This window comes from Bufo gargarizans, chromosome 1 (assembly GCF_014858855.1).
Source record: "Bufo gargarizans isolate SCDJY-AF-19 chromosome 1, ASM1485885v1, whole genome shotgun sequence".
In the NCBI taxonomy this organism is placed as follows: domain Eukaryota; kingdom Metazoa; phylum Chordata; class Amphibia; order Anura; family Bufonidae; genus Bufo; species Bufo gargarizans.
In genome coordinates, this window is record NC_058080.1 from 507,062,626 (window position 1) to 507,088,034 (window position 25,409).

At 42.0% G+C, this 25,409-nt stretch overlaps 1 protein-coding gene across 1 annotated transcript in view; it reads left to right on the forward strand.

Moving 5' to 3' along the window:
* Nucleotides 1-23,016, forward strand: part of P2RX2 (purinergic receptor P2X 2) — a 48,813-nt gene extending 25,797 nt beyond the window's left edge. Inside the window, exons 7-12 of the mRNA XM_044281327.1 lie at nt 10,218-10,350; nt 11,880-12,007; nt 17,244-17,334; nt 18,493-18,558; nt 21,544-21,621; nt 22,825-23,016. Coding sequence (XP_044137262.1) covers nt 10,218-10,350; nt 11,880-12,007; nt 17,244-17,334; nt 18,493-18,558; nt 21,544-21,621; nt 22,825-23,016 — 688 coding nt within the window. The remainder of the gene's footprint in view (nt 1-10,217; nt 10,351-11,879; nt 12,008-17,243; nt 17,335-18,492; nt 18,559-21,543; nt 21,622-22,824) is intronic.
* The last annotated feature ends 2,393 nt before the right edge of the window (nt 23,017-25,409 follow it).

Sequence of the window (25,409 nt, forward strand, 5' to 3'; positions counted from 1 at the left end):
TGGTTGTATTTCAAAACCCTGTGGGCGGACCTGTATTTGCAACAACTGTAATAAAAACCAGCCTGGGTGTGCCAGCACGTCAGAGCACTGCTTGACCCTCAACACGGAGCCTTGTCTCGTTATTGGGGGGATTCCCTGTATGCTGTTGGAGACTGATTGCCAGGAGTGTAAGCTGACTGTACGCTTTTCCTGTTCGTCTGCCGGCAGCTATTCGCGAGGTTCCAGTTTGGAGTGCTATTTTGTATCCAGTTCGGGAGGTTGGTGTTCTGCAGTAGCTGTGCTTGTCTCTCAGAAAGGGGCATATCGCCTAAACGGATTTTAACCCCATGTCTGCTGAAACGGTCCGTTACACATGCAAAACCCGGATTTGCCATATTGCGGTTTTTATGCGTTAATTATGCGGTTTTTCTTCTGACATTGCCTTTTTTACGCCATGACTGCTTAAACATGTTATAAAACATAATAGCTATAAAAATAGATTTAAAATGTCAAATTACTATAAAAATACATAAAAAACATTATTTATTCCTCATAACAGCCATGGAAAATCGGTTTAATGGTTTACTCAATATGTAGCTTTTGTGGGGGTCATTAACACATATGGGGAACGTTTTTACATATCTCCCACTGTGCCAAGGACCAATACCTTCACAAAAATCCAAATAATTCCCAATCCGCATTCAACCCATTAGGTACCAATGAACCAAAATCAAATATCAATTTAGACTCCAATCTCGACATCTTCTTTATCAAATCACCCCCTCCAGTCTGGTTCCACTTTAGCAAGTGCCATATAGGTTAGACCAGTGGGGTCTTTATTATGACACATTTTAAAGTGTCTGGACACAGTGTGATTTTCATACCCCTTCCGTATGTTGGCCACATGTTCAAAGATCCTTGTTTTTAGGAGTCTCTTAGTGCAGCCAACATATTGTTTTTTACAGGGGCATGTCAATAAATAGATGACACTCTTACTGTTGCATGTTAAAAAGGTGCTTATTTTGTATGAGTAGCCATTACTATTCGAGATAGCCTTTGCCGTTTTTTTAGGAAATTTTTTTATCTTACAGTTAGGACAGGAGTTACATCGATAAAAACCCTCAAAGCAGAGCCAATGTTTTTCTTTCGATTGGTTTAACTTTTTTATTGTGGGGGCTATCTTTAAACCCAGATTGTCCGCGCGTGTATATACTATTTTAGGTTTTATAGATAGCATAGGTTCTATAACTTTGTCTTTTAATAAGAAGGGCCAATGTTTTGTAATGCTCTCCTCAACTTTTTTATATTGAATATTGAAGGGTAGCACAATCTGCACCTCTTTGTGTAATATCTGGTCCTTTTGGGGTTCTATAATCTTGTCCGCAAAAAATTCCCTTCGGTCAAGATTTTTAACTTTGTTAAAGGCTCCTTCAATACAGTCATTCGGGTAATTTTTATCTATGAACTGCTGTTTTAGGGTTTCGCCCTCCTTAACAAATGTATCATTATTCGTGCAATTTCTCTTAAGGCGTCTGAATTGACTTATTGGAACATTTAGCAGCCACCTAGGGAGGTGGCAGCTAGAATGTAGTATAAAATTATTCTTGGCTGTTGGTTTGTGGTACGTGCTGCAGATCAGTTTATCCATATTAATGTCAATCTTTAAATCTAAAAATTCAATATGAGTTTTGCTGATATTAGATGTAAAATGGAGGTTCAAGTTGTTGCAATTGATCTCAGCTAGAAATAAATTCAATGCTAGATCTGACCCCCTCCAAATAAAAACAATATCATCTATATACCGTTTCCAGAGCACCAGATCCGCCCCCAGTTTTGGCAGGATAACTTCATCCTCCCAATCCGACATAAATAAATATGTGTAACTGGGGGCGAATCTCGTGCCCATCGCGGTACTGGACTTCTGTAAAAAGAATTCTGTATTAAACACAAAATAGTTGTGCTTAAGAATAAAATTCACTGCCTCCAGTATAAAATCTATCTGTATAGATTTGAACCTGCCACTTTTATGCATTTGGGATGACAATGCCTGTAGTCCTTGCTCGTGTCTAATGGATGTATACAATGATTGAACATCCAACGTACCAATTGTACAATCATGGTCAACTGTGAGATTTTCTAAAATTTTAATCGTTTGTGTAGTATCTTTTTAGATACAAATGTAGTATCTTTGTAGACACAAAATGTTATTTAAAAGATACTACACAAATAATTAAAATTTTAGAAAATCTCACAGTTGACCATGATTGTACAATTGGTACGTTGGATGTTCAATCATTGTATACATCCATTAGACACGAGCAAGGACTACAGGCATTGTCATCCCAAATGCATAAAAGTGTATTGTAACAACTTGAACCTCCATTTTACATCTAATATCAGCAAAACTCATATTGAATTTTTAGATTTAAAGATTGACATTAATATGGATAAACTGATCTGCAGCACGTACCACAAACCAACAGCCAAGAATAATTTTTATACTACATTCTTGCTGCCACCTCCCTAGGTGGCTGCTAAATGTTCCAATAAGTCAATTCAGACGCCTTAAGAGAAATTGCACGAATAATGATACTGTCACGTACCGGCAGGACAGGTAGTGGATCCTCTGGACCAGAGAGGCCATGGCGCGGGTTGTACTAAAGGACCGGTTCTAAGCAGTTACTGGTCTTCACCAGAGCCCGCCGCAAAGCGGGATGGATGTGCTGCGGCGGTAACTACCAGGTCGTGTCCCCTAGTAACAACTCAACCTCTCTGGCAGCTGATAAGGCGTGGTACACAGGGAGAAGGCAAGAGCGTAGTCGGCCGTAGCAGAGGTCAGGGCAGGCGGCAAAGGTTCAAAGGCGAGTAGACGGTAGCAACGGGTTCGGCAACAGGCAAGGCAAACTAACACAGTAGGGAACGCTTTCTCTGAGGCACAAGGCACAAAGATCCGGCAGAAAGCTGTGGGAGGAGAAGGTATAAATGGGCAGTGCACAGGTGCAGCCTAATTAAGTCAGCACTGCCTCTCACAAACCTTAACCCTTAATAACCCCTTTGGACCAGGCACCAATCACTGGTGCACTGGCCCTTTGAATCTAAGAGTCCCGGCGCGCGCGCCCTAGAGAGCGAGGACGCACACACCGAGACGCTGGAGTGCTGCCTGGGGGCATACGCTGTGAGCTCTCCGAGGCCAGCAGGGGACCCGGAGCGCTCAGCGTAACAGATACATTTGTTAAGGAGGCCGAAACCCTAAAACAGCAGTTCATAGATAAAAATTACCCGAATGACTGTATTGAAGGAGCCTTTAACAAAGTTAAAAATCTTGACCGCAGGGAATTTTTTGCGGACAAGATTATAGAACCCCAAAAGGACCAGATATTACACAAAGAGGTGCAGATTGTGCTCTCCTTCAATATTCAATCTAAAAAAGTTGAGGAGAGCATTACAAAACATTGGCCCTTCTTATTAAAAGACAAAGTTATAGAACCTATGCTATCTATAAAACCTAAAATAGTATATACACGCGCGGACAATCTGGGTTTAAAGATAGCCCCCACAATAAAAAAGTTAAACCAATCGAAAGAAAAACATTGGCTCTGCTTTGAGGGTTTTTATCGATGTAACTCCTGTCCTAACTGTAAGATAACAAATTTTCCTAAAAAAACGTCATCTCGAATAGTAAAGCCCCTGTAAAAAACAATATGTTGGCTGCACTAAGAGACGCCTAAAAACAAGGATCTCTGAACATGTGGCCAACATACGGAAGGGGTATGAAAATCACACTGTGTCCAGACACTTTAAAATGTGTCATAATAAAGACCCCACTGGTCTGACCTATATGGCACTTGCTAAAGTGGAACCAGACTGGAGGGGGGGGGGGTGATTTGATAAAGAAGATGTCGAGATTGGAGTCTAAATTGATATTTGAATTTGGATCATTGGTACCTAATGGGTTGAATGCGGATTGGGAATTATTTGGATTTTTGTGAAGGTATTGGTCCTTGGCACAGTGGGAGATATGTATAAACGTTCCCCATATGTGTTAATGACCCCTACAAAAGATACATATTGAGTAAACCATTAAACCAATTTTCCATGGCTGTTATGAGGAATAAATAATGTTTTTATGTATTTTTATAGTAATTTGACATTTTAAATCTATTTTTATAGCTATTATGTTTTATAACATGTTTAAGCAGTCATGGCGTAAAAAAGGCAATGTCAGAAGAAAAAACGCATAATTAACGCATAAAAACCGCAATATGGCAAATCCGGGTTTTGCATGTATCCCTGGGACTGTCGGATTCCGGTTCGGCTTTCGATACTCACCTGGATTAGAGTATATAAGGAAGAGGGGTAATAAATACTGCAAGGTTATCCACTGAGGAAGGGGTCACTGCTATATCCCCGAAACGTGTATGGGTCATACCTTGCACCGGCATGCTGGTAAAGAATCTCCCCTGGACATGAATTAAAGCCTCCGGAAGAAAGACAAAAAGCTCTGACGATATATACTTTCATTAAGCGCACAAACCAGCCGTGGGAACGTAGCTTGGACAAGCACAGCTGATATCCATTATACTACGAACCATCAAGCCCACATGCACACATCGACCAGACCAAGGTAACAAGGATACATAGTAACTGTACCTGGGTGGGACGCCACCTTGAGAAGTTACCGTATTGTACCTTCTGGCCTCTCTTGTGTCATTTGAAAGACTGGCGATTTATGCCCACGCTGTTATAGCAAGTCAGTAGCAACTGTGGATTGTGATTAGCTAAAGTTATCCATTCTGGATAAACGTGGAATAATGACTTTACATGCGAAGACTTGAACATAGTCTGAAGTCTGCTGGATATTAATTATCGCTGCCATTTGAATGCACTTTGCACCTTCCATTGCGGTATAAGAGGAACATTTCATGTTTTAATCCATCTATAGATTGTGAATCCTCTATGGTTGAATTTTACCATTGACACCATTTTATTATATCAATATTATTGCAGATTTTTCACTGCTGCCATTCACTGTTATTATATTGTATAGTCTAGTGCTGCCATTTATTTATTCTATATGCTGCTGTGTTTATTTCTATTTTTTAAATATATTTAAAATAAAACAATCTAATATTTTAATATCTTATCTCGATTTTGGCTGCATATTTAGAGTGCCAGGTCTTTCTTTTTACTTTCTGAATATTTCTAAAGATATTTGTATTTGTCATCTTGCCTATATACCATGCTGGAATCCAGGATGACTTGAAATTGTCATTTTAGATTAAAAAAAATAATCCTTTGGTGACAATATTTGTATGATTTGACTGTGACAATTTTAGAAGACTGTACTGTGTACTGGTGAACATGGGCAGCACTGCGGTACACACATATTTCGGCTGCTGCGTAATGAATAATTAGGGAATCTGAAGGGCTCCATAGTGAATAATTCCAATAGGCCATTGACTATAATACTTAGCTATAGTAAAGATCCTGACTGTATAAAGAAATAGAAAGGACCTCAGGCGTCAGAGCCAACGTGGTGGAAAAGTGGCCTTGTTGACCATGGGACCAAAGGCTTATCTGTATTGTGCACTTGTAGACTCTGGTTGGCTGCTATGAGCAAGAAGGCCATTTTTCCTTAGAGAAAGTGTTGGTACATTATGAGGGTCATTTGTCAAGTTGAAAAACACCTAAATTAGGCGTATTTCAAGCACAAATTGCGTCAAAACGGTTAGTTGCGCCGCAATTTGCGACTTCTCCCCACTCACACCAGGTCTAAAAAAGTGGGCGTCGAGCGGGCGGAGTAAGGGTCGGGCCAACATGCCTGTCTCATTTACCCTTTTTTTATGCCGGTTTCAGACGTAGAAAAAAAAGGTCTAAATGTGAGACAGCTAGGAAGCGGTCTTTCATTTACACTGGCAGTGGATGTGCCTAAGTTATGAAGAGGCCTGTGCCTCTTCATAACTTTGGCAATCCACTGCCAGCGATGGGGCTTAATTAAGACTGACATCTAAAAACGCCAGTCTTAATAAATGTGCCCCTATGTCCATTAGATTTACTTGTACATCCACAATAAAGAGGACCTGTAACTCCTGGCATGATTGTTAAGTAACTACTTGTATTCCCCATGCAATAACAATTCTGGAGCATCTATTCTTAGGACTGTCGTGCCATTCCTTCATTATTCCCGATAGATTTTTATGATCCATCTGGTTGTTACTAGTTTGGGTTGTGTTCCTGTCTGACACTGTAAAAAAAAATATTTCCCGAACTCGGGTTCGGTTCTAAGTGGTACCTTGGAACTGAACCCAAGTTCGGGAAATGGTTTTCACGAAGTAAAAACTTAGGCTCATTGGAGCCATTACATTCTAATACTGTACGGAGCGCTTGCTCCGTTCAATATTGAAACAAAGTTTTATGCGAATCGACTCTTTCTCTACAGTGAAGCATGGTGGTGGCAATATCATGCTGTGAGAGTGTTTTCAGTGGCTGGGACAGAGAGACTAGTCAGAGCTGAGGCAAAGCTGAATGGAACAAAGTACAGAGATATTCTTAATGAAAATCTGATACAGAGTTCTCTGGCCCTCAGACTGGGCTGGAGGTTCAACTTCCAACAAGGCAATGGTCCTAAGCACACAGACAAGACGCAGGAATGGCTTAGTGACAACTCTGTAAATGTTCTTGAGAGGCCCAGCCAGAACCCTGACTTGACCCCAATTGAACATTTCTGGAGAGAACTGAAAATGGCTCATTTACCAACGGTCTCTATCCAACCTGAGAGAGCTTGAAAGGATCTGCAGAGAAGAATACCAGACAATCCCCAAATCCAGGTGTGGAAACCGTGTGGCATCATATCCAAGAAGACTGGAGGATGTAATTAGAGATAAGATATTTTGAAATTCATTCACGCTTCATTTACTGGTATAAGGTGAATTGCGTTTTTTGGAATCCGTTACCACAGACCATAATGCAATTCTATGATGGAATGCATAACGGAATGCCTTTAGAGGCATTCCGTTATTCATTCCGTCATAATATAAGTCTATGGGCTCCAAAACGGATCCGTACTGTTTCCATTATGCAGGGGAGTTCTCTTAAAGGGAATCTGTCACCTGCTTTTACCATTTTAAGCTGGCACCATCGCTATGTTGACTAAAGTACCTTATTTCCAGCAGTCTTCTTTTTACTTTATTTCGTTTTGTAGTTTTGATATAAAAGCACTTTTTATGTTATTCTAATAAGGCTCCAAGGTGCCCAGAGGGGCGTTTTTTTCACTCTCCGGTGCCCAGTGACGCCCCCCCTGCAGTGCCCAAGAACGCCTCCTGATCATCAAATAACCTCCCACAGCCCGGCAAACGGTTCCGCCCCCTCCCCACGTCATAGTCTACCTTATAGAAATGCCCCGTCCTTCTTCCTGTCTGCGGCCAGAAAACTCGCGCAGGCGCAGTACCGCCTGCGGCCTGCACCTGCGCGATCATCAACGTCCTGAGGGCAACAGCGCTCAGGTTACATCACTGGGCTCGGCGCATGCCCAGTGAGACTTTTGAGGCTGTTGCCCTCAGGAGGTTGATGATCGCGCAGGCCGCAGGCGGTACTGCGCCTGCGCCAGTTTGCTAGCTGCAGACAGGAAGAAGGACGGGGCATTTCTATAAGGTAGACTATGACGTGGGGAGGGGGCAGAACTGTTTGCCGGGCTGTGGGAGGTTATTTGATGATCAGGAGGCGTTCTTGGGCACTGCAGGGGGGCGTCACTGGGCACCGGAGAGTAAAAAAAACGCCCCTCTGGGCACCTTGGAGCCTTATTAGTAATTGGTCTGAATACGTATGTCATACGTCAATGCAATATTTTAGTTTTTCCTTTAAAAAAAAAAAAGATGGGATTTTTTATTTTTATTTTTACTTTAGCACAAGGCAGCAACATAAGATTTGCACATATCCATGTGCACATGAATGTGAATAATAATTTTTGAAAGGTCAATAATTTCTAAGGATATTAAAGAATGAATACAAATAAATGCACACTAAAGGGATTATTTAAGTTTTTTTCTGGTAGATCCTGTTTAAAATGTCATTGGTTTTGCACGAACTTTAGTTTATCACAAAGGCAATTCAAGGAATGGCACGTGGTTTTGAAAAGATGGTTGTTGAACCGACAAAATATAAAAATACTAAAGGTGCCTTCACATGCGGCAGATTTTGTGGCAGAAAATTCTGCGACTGAAAGTCATTTACATTTACCTTAATGGGGCTTGTAGAAATCCATGTGCTTGCCCCCGATTTAAATCAATGGAACAGATTTTCAGTTGCAGAATTTTCTGCCACAAAATCTGCCGTGTGAAGTCACCCTAATAGAGTGAAATTAGGAGAAGTGTATAAAGGGATACAAATGAAAACAAAATGGTTAGGGAAACTTTCTGATTCTCACTTAAAACAAGAATATGAAATGTTTTCGTACTGGAGGAGGGTATGAATAAGTCTTGTATAAAAAAAAAAAAAAAATTGGGAGAAAACTTGCAAGTCTCCTGAGCATATGGTAAGATGTCATACAGTCCTGATCAAAAGTTTAAGACCACTTGAAAAATGGCAAAAAATCATAGTCCTAGCATGGCTAGATCTTAACAAGGTTCCAAGTAGAGCTTCATCATGCAACAAGAAGAAATGGGAGTGAGACAAAACATTTTTGAGCATTCAATTTAATGAAAACAACGAATAAACTGAAACAGGCTGTTTTTTAGCTGATCAAAAGTTTAGGACCACACCTTCAGAAAAAAACTAAACCCCCCCCCCACTCCCCCAAAACAGAAATCTAACTTCCAAATATGAACTCAGTAATGAGTAGCTCCGCCGTTATTGTTTATCACTTCAAAAATTCGTTTCGGCATGCTTGATGCAAGCGTTTCCATGAGGTGAGTGGGAACATTTCTCCAAGTGGTAAAGACGGCCGCACGAAGGCCATCTACTGTCTGGAACTGTTGTCCATTTTTGTAAACTTCCCTTGCCATCCACCCCCAAAGGTTCTCAATTGTATTTAGATCAGGGGAACACGCAGGATGGGCAAGAAGAGTGATGTTATTCTCTTGGAAGAAGTCCCTTGTCCTGCGGGCATTGTGTACTGTAGCGTTGTCCTGTTGAAAAACCTAGTCGTTACCACACAGACGAGGGCCCTCAGTAATGAGGAATGTTCTCTGCAACATCTGGACATAGCCAGCGGCCATTTGACGCCCCTGCACTTCCTGAAGCTCCATTGTTCCACTGAAGGAAAAAGTACCCCAGACCATTATGGCCCCCCACTCCACTGTGGCGTGTAGAAAGCATCTCAGGTGGGATCTGCATGTCATGCCAGTAACGTTGGAAACCATCAGGACCATCAAGGTAAAAAAATTCTCATCAGAGAATAAAACTTTCTTCCACCTTTGAATGTCCCATGTTTGGTGCTCTCTTGCAAAGTCCAAACGAGCAGTTCTGTGGCGTTTAAGGAAACGAGGTCTTTGAAGACGTTTTTTGTTTTTTAAGCCCTCGAGTTTTAAAAGCCATCTGATGGTTATGGGGCTGCAGTCAGCACCAGTAGGGGCCTTAATTTGGGTCGAGGATCGTCCAGTGTCTTGACGGACAGCCAATTGGATCCTCCGGCTTAGTGCTGATTAAATTTTTTGGGGTCTTCCACTTGACTCTTTTGTTCCATGACCCTCAGGATCATTTAAGAAATTCTAAATGACTGTCTTACTGCGTCCCACCTCAGCAGCGATGGCGCGCTGTGAGAGACCCTGCTTATGCAGTTCAACAACCCGATCACGTTCAAAAAGGGAGAGTTTTTTTTGCCTTTCCCATTACAACGTGTGACTACCTGACAGAAAATGACAATGATTCGACATCTTTGCACAGATTTGGCCTTTTAAAGGCATGTGGTCCTAAAATTTCGATCAGCTGAAAAACAGCCTGTTTCAGTTTCATCGTTATTTTCAATTAATTGAATGCTCAAAAAATGTTTTGTCTCACTCTTATTTCTTCTTGTTGCATGTTGAAGCTCTACTTGGAACCTTGTTAAGATCCAGCCATGCTAAATAGGATTTTTTGCCATTTTTCAAGTGGTCTTAAACTTTTGATCAGGACTGTATAAGAGAACATAGTTGTAACAGTATTTATTTTAGTAACTTCTTATAATGAAATATGCAAATAAATAAATGATCCGCATTTTGAGTATGATCACTCTCTGACCTTCAGATCCATTTTGTGTCTCCTAGGAGTAACATCGAGGGAGACAATGCCTTGAAGAACTGTACTTACCACCCTGTCCGCTCTCCCTCATGCCCAATTTTCACCATGGACTTTATTGTAAAAGAAGCTGGTGTTAACTTCACCAAAATTGCCTATAAGGTCAGCTTGTATTTCAGGAACGACACTCATGGAGAATGGATACAAATTAAATAAAAAAGAGCGGAAAACAATTGTCTTTCAGCTGGTTACAGTCTGGGGCCACAAGGGACAACGGATTGCGGAAATATATTTTTTTTGTTGCCTCATGGAGTTGGCACTTTCTTTACTCAAAGCAGTGTAGTTAAAAATGTAAATTGTCTGAGCTAAGAATCTGAATACATATGGCCACTTTTGCTGGTCGTGTCCTAATGTGTTGTGAATGGCCATGTGTAGTCAGATGTGGAGCTTTATAAATGTAAGATCAGTGGGAGTCAGACTGTAGGACCCCAATCAATCTCTAGAACGGGAGACTACTTCATCCGATTCTTCTTCTTGTGAGCAGCCATGGTGAGGAGGCAGATGTGGGAGTACACTGTGCTATTTGCTTATCTTTCATAGACTTGCATCCAGAGGGTTGCCCACATACTTGGCTATTCTTCCATACAACTCCTCCCCACCATGGCTGTCCACAGAAGAAAGAAAGATGGAGAGGGGTCCCAACAGCTGAATCTAACAATTATCAACAATCCTTTAGACAGCTGATAAATATGGGAGAGAAAACCCTGAAGTACACTGCACTGAAAATTCCTAAAAAGCAAAACGCTTCAGTTACGAAAATACTACTGGCTGCATCCATTCAGAACGGAACCGGTTGTATTAAATTGGAAATAAAGAATCCATTTAACCATTAAAACCATTTTAAGTCATTGGGTGCAGAAGAATTTTTTTTTCTATTAGAAAAAAACGGATATGGCACCATTGACTTACATGTTTTTGGTGCTGGATCCGGTTTCTTCAGTTTCCCATGTCGCACACAAAAACACTGCTTACAGCGGTTTTGCGTCCGGAATGGGAACGCAACAAATCGGAATAGAATGTATTCTGGTGCACTCCAGTCCGGTTTGTTCAGTGTTGACCCCATTGACAATGAATGGGGACAACACTAAAGCGTTGTGCTACGGTTTTGAAACCCTGTGTCGGATCTCAAAACCGGACAGCAAAACACAGATGTGAAACTAGCCTTAGTTGCCCATAGAAACCAATCTTATGCCTCCGTTAATCTTCCCCACCACCTTTAATTTTCCCCAAAGTGCTCAAAAAAGGCTCAATCTGGTTGGTTGCTATGGACAACTAAGCCAGTTTATCTTTACACCAGATTTGATAAATCTCCCCCATGACTAAATGGTCTGTGGAGGATAACTAGTATATTAGTATTATATATCAACCGGATATGTGTTACCAACATAAGCCCAACAATTTATTAGCCAAATGTATTCCAAAAAAGTGTCTTTTTGGGATACATATGGCCACTGGTTGACTATTCTATTCAGTGTAGGTTGATTCCATAGAAAAACAGATATTGTGTGCTATACTGTTACATACATTTCTAGGGCATAGACATGTACGCCAAACATAATGTGAACAAAGTCATATAACTTTTAGCTTACAAGCTCGAGATTGCTAAACAACTCCTTCTTTCATTTTTAAAGGGAGGAATCATTGGTGTGATCATTAACTGGAACTGTAATTTGGATTTACATCCCTCAAAGTGTCGTCCACATTATTCATTCCGACGCCTTGACCTGCAGAACAATATTTCCGCTGGTTATAACTACAGGTTAGCGCTCGATTGTGTTACTGTGACAAGTATGTGGAGAGAAAGCACAGTGGGGCAGATTTAATAATCCTGTCTAATAGTAAAACAGGGTAAAAACAGACAGTCCTAACCCCTTCCACATATATGCATTTTGGGCCTTAACCACCCCAGCCCCCCTAGCTTAAACCCCTTAATGACCAGACCACTTTTTACAATTCTGCACTACACTTATTTCACGGTTTATTGCTCGGTCATACAACTTACCACCCAAATAAGATTTTACCTCCTTTTCTTCTCACTAATAGAGCTTTCATTTGGTGGTATTTCATTGCTGCTGACATTTTTCCTTTTTTTGATATTAATCAAAAATGACCAAAATTTTTGCAAAAAAATGAATTTTTTTACTTTCTGTTGTAAAATTTTTCTAATAAAACTACATTTCTATATACATTTTTCTCTAAATTTATTGTTCTACATATCTTTGATTTAAAAAAATGCAATAAGTGTATATTTATTGATTTGGGTAAAAGTTATAGCGTTTACAAACTATGGTGCAAAAAAATTTATTTACGCACTTTGACTTTCTGAGCACCTGTCATGTTTCCTGAGGTTCTACAATGCCCAGACAGTAGAAACACCCCACAAATGACCCCATTTCGGAAAGTGGACACCCTAAGGTATTCGCTGATGGGCATAGTGAGTTCATGGAAGTTTTTTTTTTTTGTCACAAGTCTCATATTCCACTAACTTGTGACAAAAAATAAAATTTTACATGTAGTGATTGTGCAGTGATAAAAAAATAAATAAAAATTTTGTCACTGCGGCGGGGCGGACGTAGGTGAACGCACGTGTGGGCGACCGATCAGGCCTGATCGTGCAAACACTGCGTTTTGGGTGGAGGGCGAGCTAAGGTGACACTAATACTATTATAGATCTGACTGTGATCAGTTCTGATCACTTAGGCCCACACGGGCGAGTATTCCGCACTGAATCCTGACCCATTCATTTCTATGGGGCTGTGCCCATGAGCTGTGGTTTTCACGTATCACTTGTGCATTGCGTGAAAATCGCAGAATGCTCTATATTCTGCGTTTTTTAAGCAACGCAGGCCCCATTGAAGTGAATGGGGCCGTGTGAAAATCACAAGCATCCGCAAGCAAGTGCGGATGCTGTTCGATTTTCACACATGGTTGCTAGGTGACGATCGGGCTGGGGACCCGATCTGTATTATTTTCCCTTATAACATGGTTATAATGGAAAATAATAGCATTCTGAATACAGAATGCAAAGTAAAATAGTGATGGAGGGGTTAAAAAGAAAAAAAATTAACTCACCGAGTCCACTTGATCGCGTAGTTGCGGATCTCTGTCTTCTTCTGTAATGTTGAGCTTCCGGCTAAGGACCTGTGGTGATGTCACATCACATGATCAAATCACATGGTCCCTCACCATGGTGATGAACCATGTGATTGGACCATAGTGACGTCACCACAGGTCTTTTGCCAGGTCCTGAAGATAGAACAGAGACTGACAGTTATGGAGCAGGTAAGTTAACTTTTTTTTTTTAACCCCTCCATCCCTAATTTACTTTGCATTCTGTATTAAGAATGCTATTATTTTCCCTTATAACCATGCTATAAGGGAAAATAATAAAATCTACACAACACCTAACCCAAACCTGAACTTCAGTGATGAAGTCCGGGTTTGGGTCTGGGTACCAAACATGGCGATTTTTCTCACGCGGGTGCAAAACGCATTGCACTCGCGCAGAAAAATCACGCATTTTACCGCAACGCACCCGCATCTTATCGGGCCCTCACACGCCACGCTCGTGTGAAAGAGGCCTTACAGATACTATAAAGTACCAATGCTGATTAGCGATACGCTAATCAGCGAATCAGTGACTGCGGTGCGGTGGGCTGGGCGCTAACTGAAGCCAACTACCTACCAAAGGGGCCTAAACTAACCTAAACCTAACAGTCAATACTGGTGAAAAAAAAAAAAGTGACAGTTTACACTGATCACTTTTTTCCCTTTCACTAGTGATTGACAGGGGTGATCAAGGGGTTAATTGGGGGTGATGGGGGTGATCTGGGGCTAAATATGTAGTGCTTGGTGTACTCACTGTGATCTGTACTCTCTGTTGGGACCAGCCAACGAAAAGGACCCAGCAGAGAGCACAGAAGCCATTTAACACATTATATTTATAAATATAATGTGTTATATGGCTGGTGGTTCGTTATTTTAAAAGTCACCAACCTGCCAGCGCTGGTCATTGGCTGGCAGGCTGGTGACCAACTCCTTGTGCGCCTTTTGCCGACCCGCACTGCACATGTGCGAGCCGCATATACGCGTTAGGCGGTCGGGAGGTGGTAGGGGCTGTGTCACTTCAGCAAGTATAATTTATCATGCAGACAAAGTTAGTAGAAGCCACTTACTATGGATTGTTATTATCCATATTGCTTCCTTTGCTGGCTGGATTCATTTTTCTATCATATTATACACTGCTTGTTTCCATGGTTACTACCACCCTGCAATCCATCAACAGTGGCCGTGCTTGCACACTATAGGAAAAAGTGGCAGTCTCTCTGGTGGCCTGGACCATGGGAGTGGCGTGGTGCTCGGGCTCAGACATGTCCTCCACAGTAGGCTATGTTGGCTAATCTCTAAATTTTAGTATGAGGGTTTAGTAAGACCACAGAGTGCACCTGTCCTTGCAAATGTTATTATATTGTTATACCAGGACCATGGAAGTTCACATAGGCTGGTGCTTTTTTTCTTTAATGTGCAACCAAACAAGCAGTGTATAATGTGATGGAAAAATTAATCCAGCCAGAAAAGGAACCAATATGGATAATAACAATACATTAGTAAGTTGTATGAGAGCTTGATTTTTGCAGGGCGACTTATACTTTTCATTGGCATCATTTTGGGGTACATAACACTTTTTGATAGCTTTTTATTTAGTTTTTTTTCTTTGCAGCAAATAAACCAAAAAACAACAATCCTGGCATAGTTCTTTGTTTACAGCATTCGCCATACGGGATAAATTACATGATATTTGTATAGTATAGGACGTTACTGATGCGGCAATACCAAATATGTGGAGGGGATTTTATTTTTTTCACTGAAAACCTTTTTTTTTTTACTTGAAAATGTTTTTATTTAATAAAACTTTTTAAAGATTTTTTTTTACCATTTACTAGTTTCACAGGGAGACTGAACCAGGTGATCTTTTCCTCACTTCTATAATGCATTATATAGCTTTTGCAATACAGTGTATTATACTGTCAGTGCTATACTGAGAGATACCATCAGGGTTCACCAGAGAGGCATAGCTGGATAGGAAACACTGCAGACAGGCCTGGGGCCTTCGTTAGGTCCCAGGCTACCATGAACAGACATCAGCTCCCCACGATCTAATTTGCGGGGTGCCAATGTGAGACAGAGTGAACTCCCTCCCTCTAAACCACTTGGATGTTGCGCCCCCAACTGACAGGACAACCATTGACATCCCTTGTTGCAGGGGTTAATGTTGTATGTTACAGCATCATTCACAGCACTCAGATGCATGGCATCTGGACATAGGAACTTCAACTGCCACTTATAAATGGTGCTAAAGAGATAAGAAGGGGCCACTATGGTGTTTAAAGTCATTGAGCAGTCCCCAAGTGGATAATGAAGAAATGTTGCAGTGACCCAATGGGGTCACTTTGACAACAAATTACAACTTTAACTCTTGACAAGCAGTTTATTTAGCAGTGACCCAGAGAATCTTCATCCCTGAGGCTGAAAACTGTCGGACATTAACTTAACTGAGGGAAAACCCCTGAGGGAAAGAAAACGGACATTCACAGAGGCCTTGCCTGGAAATACAGTAATGTACTGCACATTTATTTATTGCTTGTGGTTGGGGAAAGGCTATCTTGCTTTGGCGCCCAACACACTGACCATCTGGATCTAAGATCTGCACCCCACAGCCTAAGAATTGCAGAAAGAGTTAATAAGAATGGAATTGTATACCTGTGGTTATTTGGAAAATCTCAAAGCGCACTTAGAGGGAGACTTAGGGAGGATTATTACCATCATTGCTGCTGCCTATACACAGCTCTTGGAAAGAGCCTACACTGAAATATACTTTGAATCTGTGCCTATTGCTGCTATATGTACTACAAATCCCATCATCTATTCAATAAAGAGAGACTATTTATTGCAGGCTTGGTAATTGTATCCACCATCATCTGCCATCCCCCCTACTTACATCTGCCTTCCTGCCTTGCACTCATCCACCCAAAATCAATGGCACCCCACCTAACACCAGGCAGGAGACCAAAAAGGTCCAGGGTGTGCCCTAAGGGCATGGGCGGACTGGGAACTTAAAGTGGCATTGGAAAAAAAACTTAAAATTGGCCCCATGTTGTAGGCAGGTCCAAATTGTCAGAAGGCAGGGCAACAAAAGTAGGCAGGACAACATAGGTAGGTATGGTCTGCAATACTGTAGTGCACAGTATTCAACTTTACAACCGTCTTAAGGATGGTGATACAGTTGAAATCAGGAGGGTACATCCGGCTGCTGGCCAGGTGCATAAGTGGCTGATGTTCTTAGAATTAATTCTTAGAGCATCAGATTGTTAAGTACCCAGCCAGTGGCCGTGAGGAGGGCCCGGGCATCAGCCCACAGGGAAATTTCCCTGCAGGGTCTATGGCCAGTGAACCCCTGCCCAAGGAAAGAAAAGGTGCATCCCCCATTCACTGCATGGACTTAACTTAGGGAGCATTGGAGTAAGGACAGCCACTGTGAACCACCATCAATCCTATGTCAATGCCACAGCTACCACTCCGCTCCTCCTGGTTCCCCCCTGGGAGTTTCTGCAGTGTCACCACTCCTGACCTGTCTTTTTTAGTACTGTACATACTAGTATTCTCCATCAAACCACAAATACTATAGAGCATCATTTCTTAGAACTTTGCATTTAGTTATTCCTCCTAAAAATGTATAAATAAATTGAGAACTGGGACTTCAAAGGCACGTGTCACACAGAATGACACTGGTAACACTGATTGAACAATGTCAGACTGTGAAGGGTCCTAGTTGTCAATTCATTCATACATTTCCAGGAGGAATAACAGAGAAATGACAAAATCAGAATGTTTGTTTTATATAAATTACAATCATAATACATAAAAGTGAGTGAATTGTTTTCTACTTCACATCAATTTTTCTTTCAATCCTCACTTTCCTGGCATTCTATTCTCAGGTTTGCCAAGTATTACAATAAGAATGGTAGAGAGGCCCGCACGCTCATAAAAGTTTATGGGATCCGTATTGATGTCATTGTGCATGGACAGGTAATTTTACTTCCATTTTTCTATGTCTGTTCAGAGTCCAGCCTCCATCAGATACCCAACTTATTAGAGGACAGAGTAAAAGAAAAAAAAAAGAAAAAATCTGGTCAAACACAGAAATGGTGCCCACAGTGGTCATGTGGGCAAACCTGGGACCAAATTATACAGAATATGCAATGGATATGCAATTAAACAGTTGTCCCCTCTAAGTCATGGCCTATTCTCAGCTGTTCGGCAGTAGCTCCAGCGCTGGAAGTAGACCATTCCATCTGCTTTGTAGTGGACTAAGCTCATCACTGAAGTGCTGCCCCATTGACTATCCCATTGGCATATGCTTTAATGGAGTATTCCAGTTGTCAATAGTTATCCCCCTATCTACAGGACGGGGCATAACTATTAAATTGTTGGGAGTCATACTGCCAGGACCCCCATCATCTTTAGAACCCCTTGGCGCCCCCGGGAATGAACAGACCGGCAGGTCAAGCGCCCCTGTAATGTGCATGCTCGACCTGTCACTCCGTTCATTTTGGGGGGCTACGAGGGGTATGTGATACCCGTTCTAATGATTTAATAGTTTTTCGCTATGATTTGGATAGGGCATAACTTTTAACAACTTGAATACCCATTTTAACTCCAGCTCTAGACTTTGTCACACACTTATGACTTATTTGTGAAATAATCCTTTACCTCAATGGACAGATCTAATATAGCACTACAACCAGGCTTGGACTGGCCCACAGGGATACAGGGGAATCCCCCGGTGGGCCCCTGAGCAAGGTGGGCCCCTAGTCTCCCACCCCCTGCACAAGTGACACATAACACATTAGATTTACTGCACTACAAGCATATATTCAATCTACAGCCCCTCAACCAGCCTGTTCTCATATGTATAAAAAATCTTGTTTATTATATTTGAATGTATCCGTACGGTGGGCCCTAGGCACCCCAGTCGGACACTGACTACAACCACTACATATATAAATGAACGAATAACAAACGTAACCCACTAAATTAGCTGTTAATCTGTACAACCCAACTCTCAGGACTAACTTTTATGGCATGAAGACAGACGATGTATGGCACTCTCTTACGTTTAATGTCATTGACTATTTACTTTTTGTAATGAGAACTCAAAGAATAAAAGGTTTTCTCATCACACAGGCTGGAAAGTTTAGTCTTATCCCAACCATCATTAACTTGGCCACAGCCTTGACTTCAATTGGTGTTGTAAGTATCCATACATTTTTTTTTCAGTCATATGCATTTATAAAATATTACTGAATACGTATTGCTGATTTGCCAAGTGGTAAGAAAGCGGTCTCACTGGAAGAGGCTCCTGAGCAGTCAATGTTTGACTTGTCAACAAGCATTGGAACAAGACATAACCTCACAGTACGCCACTGCCTTCTCTCAACGACATGTGGTCTAGGCACAGCTCAGCCGCGTTGAAGTGAATGCCAAGCACAGCCACTACACAATGTACGGCACTGGGCTTGGTGAGCACAGAGAAGATCGCGGGTTCCCACGTGTCGGACCCCCACCAGTCAGATACCGATGACCTATCCAAGGGATACTTCATCAGTATTAAAGTCTTGGAAAACCCATTTAATATGTGCTGTTAGGGATCAATTTAGTGATTCACACTTTACTTTATTTATGAATCACTTTACAATCCCAACAATTACTATCCATTTTGTTCCTTGCATGGTTACTGGTAGAGAAAAACATTGCCTCCTCTTACTGCTCGGACTGAGACACTGAGGACTATGAAACTGGAAGGGCTGTATTACACCAACAGATTATCTGACAAATTTTTAAAGGCCGTTTACACAAATAGATCTTTTGTTTTACACACCAACATCTGTCTGATTGGAAAGATATTGGTCAGATAATCTGTTGGTGCAATACAGCCCCAACTTCAATATGATTTAGCCTAAAGCTGGCCATGTACATTACGATCGCCCACAGTACAAAAAAGTCCTCCTTTAACATGCCTGAAAAAACTGGCAGATCAGGGGTATGGTTTAAAACACATAGTTAAAAAAATGTGTTAAAAGCAGGGGTCAAGTCCTGGGAAAAAAAGGTGTGGGAACTCACCCAAGATCCACTGCAAACCCCCCCCCCCCCCCCACAAAAAAAAAAAATATATATATATATATTTCGCTGAAAATTCAGTGCAACATTTATTGTAAAGTGCCAGTTTACACAAACAACTGCAAAATTAATATGAAATAAACTAATATATATAGGGACCCGCACCTATCAGACAATGGGGGCATATCCTAGCGATATGCCCCCATTGTCTGAGATGGGAAAACCCCTTTAAAATACAATACATGTGAATGGGCTTTTGAAAGCTCCGTGTAGCGGGGAAAAAAAAAACACAGAAAATCTAGCATGCTGTAATTTGTGTCGCTGCGGACTGAGCCAAATGTACACATTGTGATCAAAACAAAACAAAAACTCCCCTTATATATAATTTACTTACAGTTCTGAAGACTCAGGGGTGCTGGCTGGCTTGGTCAAGCAGAAGGAGTGTTGGACTGTGAGGCCTTTTTTCTCCAAGCTGCTCCGGATCAGTGCTCTGGGCAGCTGGGCTCCGGGCTGGAAGTGGGCACAATAAGAAAAAAATATTTTTCATTACACCTCAGGTCAGACCACCAATCAGACCCCCAATGTTAATCAGACCTCAGCTAACAGCCCCAATAAGATCCCCAATGTTAATAAGACCTCAGATCACACCTCAGCTCAGACCCCAATATTAATGACCCCCAATCAGACCTCAGATAAGAGCCCCGATGCCTCTCATCAGCCCCCCAGTGCCTCTCATCAGCCAGTAATAACAGCCCCCCCAATCATGTGCCAGTAATAACAGCCCCCCCAATCATGTGCCAGTAATACCAGACCCCCCAATCATGTGCCAGTAATACCAGACCTCCCCCAATCATGTGCCAGTAATACCAGACCCCCCCAATCATGTGCCAGTAATACCAAACCCCCCCCTAATCATGTGCCAGTAATACCAGACCCCCCCAATCATGTGCCAGTAATACCAGACCCCCCAATCATGTGCCAGTAATACCAGACCCCCCCAATCATGTGCCAGTAATACCAGACCCCCCCAATCATGTGCCAGTAATACCAGACCCCCCCAATCATGTGCCAGTAATACCAGACCCCCCAATCATGTGCCAGTAATACCAGACCCCCGCAATCATGTGCCAGTAAAACCAGACCCCCCAATCATGTGCCAGTAATACCAGACCCCCCAAATTCCCCAATCATGTGCTAGTATAATACCAAACCCCCCAATCACGTGCCAGTATAATACCAGACCCCCCAATCATGTGCCAGTAATACCAGACCCCCCCCAATCATGTGCCAGTAATACCAGACCCCCCCAAATTCCCCAATCATGTGCCAGTATAATACCAGACCCCCCAATCACGTGCCAGTAATACCAGACTCCCCCAATCATGTGCCAGTAATGCCAGACCCCCCCAATCATGTGCCAGTAATGCCAAACCCCCCCAATCATGTGCCAGTAATACCAGACCCCCCAAATTCCGCCAATCATGTGCCAGTATAATACCAGACCCCCCAATCATGTGCCAGTAATACCAGACCCCCCCAATAATGTGCCAGTAATACCAGACCCCCCCAATCATGTGCCAATAATACCAGACCCCCCAAATTCCCCAATCATGTGCCAGTATAAAACCAGACCCCCCAATCATGTGCCAGTAATACCAGACCCCTCCCAATCATGTGCCAGTAATACCAGACCCCTCCCAATCATGTGTTAGTAATACCAGCCCCCCCAATCATGTGCCAGTAATACCAGACCCCCCCAATAATTCCGTTCCACGCCCCGCAAAAAGATAGAGCGTGTTGTATTCTTGCCCGCAGACAAGAATAGGCATTTTTATCATACTGCTGGCTGTGCGGAACCCCCAAGGCCGATGCCCGTGTTTTGCAGATGTGCAATTTGTGGACCACAAAATACTTACGGTCGTGTGAATGGACCCTAGTCCTGAGAGATGATTCTTTTTATTTATGTGCAATTAAGGTTTTTGATGTAGCATGTAGTGGTATTATTCTTTTTGGACAAAAACAAAAAGTAAGCATTGCTTCTAGGGGAGAATACCTCCATACATATAGCATCCCATTGACTTATAATATGGCCTTGTGTGTGCTTCTTTGTCCCTTTAGGGTTCTGTTTTCTGTGACTGGATACTACTGACCTTCATGAACAAAAACCACATATACAGTATGAGAAAATATGATAAGGTAAAGATATTACATCTGTACACTGGCTTATAAAACCTTCCAGCTTTATAAACCTGACATGTCAGAGAAATCATAGAGATAACTCAGAAATGGCATTCCCATTTTTTATCACACTGTTTGGTGAAATTTAAGGTGGATTTACACCTTGCAATAATCAGGCAGATTATCGGGAGCGAATGGTCCTACGAACGCTTGTTCCTGACAATCTGCTTGTGTAAAAGTGATGCTGATCAGCCAATGAACGAGCAAAACGGTGATCCTGTTGTTTCTGCAGGCACCTAAATTATTGTTTCTGGGCAGCAGATTGTGCTGTCTAAGGAGCTATCTCCTGCCCAGAAACAAGGCAGCGCTATGAGAATGCGCAATTGCAATAGATCCCTCATTCTCATACTGTGGAGGAGATCGCTGTATGTAAACACAGCTTTCTCCTCCACTGAGCGAGCAGTCGCTTCCTTCCCGATAATCTGCTGCTCATTGCACAGTGTAAATGTACCTTTAGGTCCTCTACTACTGATTTGTTAGGCAAATGTAGGCAAAATCATATCTAACAGGCCCACCAAGACAGATAAGGGCCAAATAATGGGTCAAGCCAATGAGTCAGTATCCGTTTAGATATTCAGATTGGACAAGACACAACTCCTTAACTCTTCAGCATCAGTGGACAGTATGCAAATTAACTCATACCAGTCAAACCAGAGACATTCATCTGTCTTCTGGCTTGGCTGATAAGAGTTTACTTGCATACTTGTTTTCTCATGAAGCATGTGGCTCCTCAATAACAGTACCACTCCCTGAATCACTACACAGCAATATTATCTTTCCATTTTGTAAAGGATCTGTATTATTTTTTCTATAAATAAGCTGATTTAAATATTTTATGTGTTTGTAATTTCCAACAAGGTACATGCAACTAGAAATTATTGGTCAATAAAATTACACTCCTCTAGAAGTTTATACTCCAGAACCCCCTTTTGCTGGTAAATTTACTGGACTATAGGCGAAGTAAAAACACCAGACCAGTAGGGTTTGATAGTTGGTATCAAGTTCCCTAATTCCGATACCAGTAGTCCCCAGTCCCATTAACTCAATAAATAATGGACTACTCTGTAAATATGTTATCACATATATATTGAAACTTTTTGGGATGTCAATATTTTAATCATATGTTTTCTAACTGTAGCTTTTATGGTTAATCTTTTCAAGGTTTGGAAATTGGAGGAGACAAATACTGCAACAGTTACCACGGTTTGCTCACCCGCTACCTCTGAATCCCTCTGCACCAATCATGATCCTCCATACAAAGACAGTAGTCCTTCGTCTGACAATGTCACACATAAGGAGGGGCAGCAAGACCATTCATGGAGTGAAGGAATAGAGCCTCCGCCAGGAAGCTGACATTTCATAGAGAGGTTCAAGCTCTCTCTAAAAGCCTTGTAATTTCATGGGACTCAAGAACATATACTATTAGTCATGGGAAAAATTACTGGCTCTGTCCATCTTATAAGTGTTTGGGTTAAATGACTAACAGGCTCTCAGCCTCACAGGAACTGAAAAGAAGTCAAGAAATCGAAGAATAGACCCTCAACATTGGACCACCAGCGCAAACTGATGTCACCCTCTTTAAACAATCCACAACCCCGCAGGTCTCTGTTTACTACTATGAGGCTGAACATGTGTTGTCTACCTACGTGCCCGATGCATCCAATCGATGGGCTCAGCTATCTCCTGCCATACATACAGGCAAGACTGCTGAGATAACTCCTTTAACTCTTTATCATACTTACTCTAACTTAATAACTCATGATTTATTTATGCATATATCTGAAATGGTATTTCCATTTCCACCTCTTTTGTGTATTTTCTGGTTAAAACTCCCTGACTATCATTGTCTGGGGATTTGTTAGCAGGGAAGTGATACGTAACGATTTTTCACAGTGGATAACAAGATATAACAGAAATTATAAAGATCAGGACCTGTGGTCTCCACTTTACCTCCATTACTTTGTAATTCACTTACTGCTCAACTCCTCCTTTCATCTCATTTTACATGAGAAATGGAAGCTTTGTATATTATCAGGAGATCGAGTAAGTGCTGAGAACTGTCTGTAAATCAATTATCAACTTGCTTGTGGTATTGAAGTGCCTATAATGAACTTCTAAGCATAAGTAACAACTTCAAGATGAAGCCTAGCTGTGCTCATTTCTAGAAAGAAGAATGTACCCCAATTATTCACAGAGCCCTAGTAGGATATATGCAAGAATCACTGTTTTTTAATTAAAAATAGCATCATGTTAAAAAGATGCTTCCCTCCACATATAGTACACATGATAATTGGGTTAAAAATTTAAGAGGTTGTTTGGGAATGTTATCAACATGGCCTCCAACAATCTATCCAAGAATGTAGCTAGTTTGCCTCCACTGCTACAACTGCTTAAGGGGATGAGGTGTCACTATACTGTGCTGTGGCATTGCAGTCGCATCACACTGATGAGATGTGCTGTCAGGCTGCTCAGCCTGACAGCAGATCTCACAAAAGATTGCTCTGGTACTACCTATTGTAGAACAGGAATTCTGCTTAAAGGGCTTCTGTCACCCCACTAAAGTAATTATTTTTTTTTGGGCTGGTGAAATTAGTTATATTGCGATATATCACAATATAATTGTGTCACTTACTTTGATCCAGCAGTTTCTTCCAAAAACGAAGTTTTATCATATGTAAATTCGGTCTCTAACAGCAAGTAGGGCGGCTACTTGCTGCTAGCTGCTGCAGAAATCCGCCCTCTCGTCGTGTTGATTGACAGGGCCAGCCGGGATCTCCTCCTCCGGCCAGCCCTGTCGGCATTTCAAAAATCGCGCGCCTCTGTGGATTCGGCGCAGGCGCTCTGAGATGAGGAGGCTCGTCTCCTCAGCACTCCCTCAGTGCGCCTGCGCCGATGACATCACCGAAATAGAAGACGTCATCGGCGCAGGCGCACTGAGGGAGTGCTGAGGAGACGAGCCTCCTCATCTCAGAGCGCCTGCGCCGAATCCACAGAGGCGCGCGATTTTTGAAATGCCGACAGGGCTGGCCGGAGGAGGAGATCCCGGCTGGCCCTGTCAATCAACACGATGAGAGGGCGGATTTCTGCAGCAGCTAGCAGCAAGTAGCCGCCCTACTTGCTGTTAGAGACCGAATTTACATATGATAAAACTTTGTTTTTTGAAGAAACTGCTGGATCAAAGTAAGTGACAGAATTATATTGTGATATATCGCAATATAACTAATTTCACTAGCCCAAAAAAAAAATATCACTTTAGTGGGGTGACAGAAGCCCTTTAACAGTAGATAGTAGAGGCTCAGCCATGACAGAGGATCACATCATTACTATCTATTGTAACTTCCAATAGGTAGTACTGGTGTGATTGTACATGAGATCTGCTGTCAGGCTGATAGCACATCTTATCATTGTGAAGTGACTGCAGTGTCGGAGTACAGTACAGCAATGCCCTGCCCTCTTATTCTCCTCAAGCAGCTGTTGAAGTGGAGGCAACCTGTCCTAGTCACATTCTAGGACTGGCTGTTGAAGGCCATATTTATAACATTCTGTGAGAATCCCTTTAAATGTCTCCTCCGCCACCTGTTAGAGCGGACAAAGAGCATATAAAAAAAGAAATGCTCTAAAGGATGATGTCTAAAGACAGCAGTTTCCTACGTGTATGGCCAGGTTCACTCAGGGCAGTTTTAGTGCGGTTTATGATTATTATGTTTTCAGACTAGGTATGAATGCAAAAATAAAAGACTAGTACT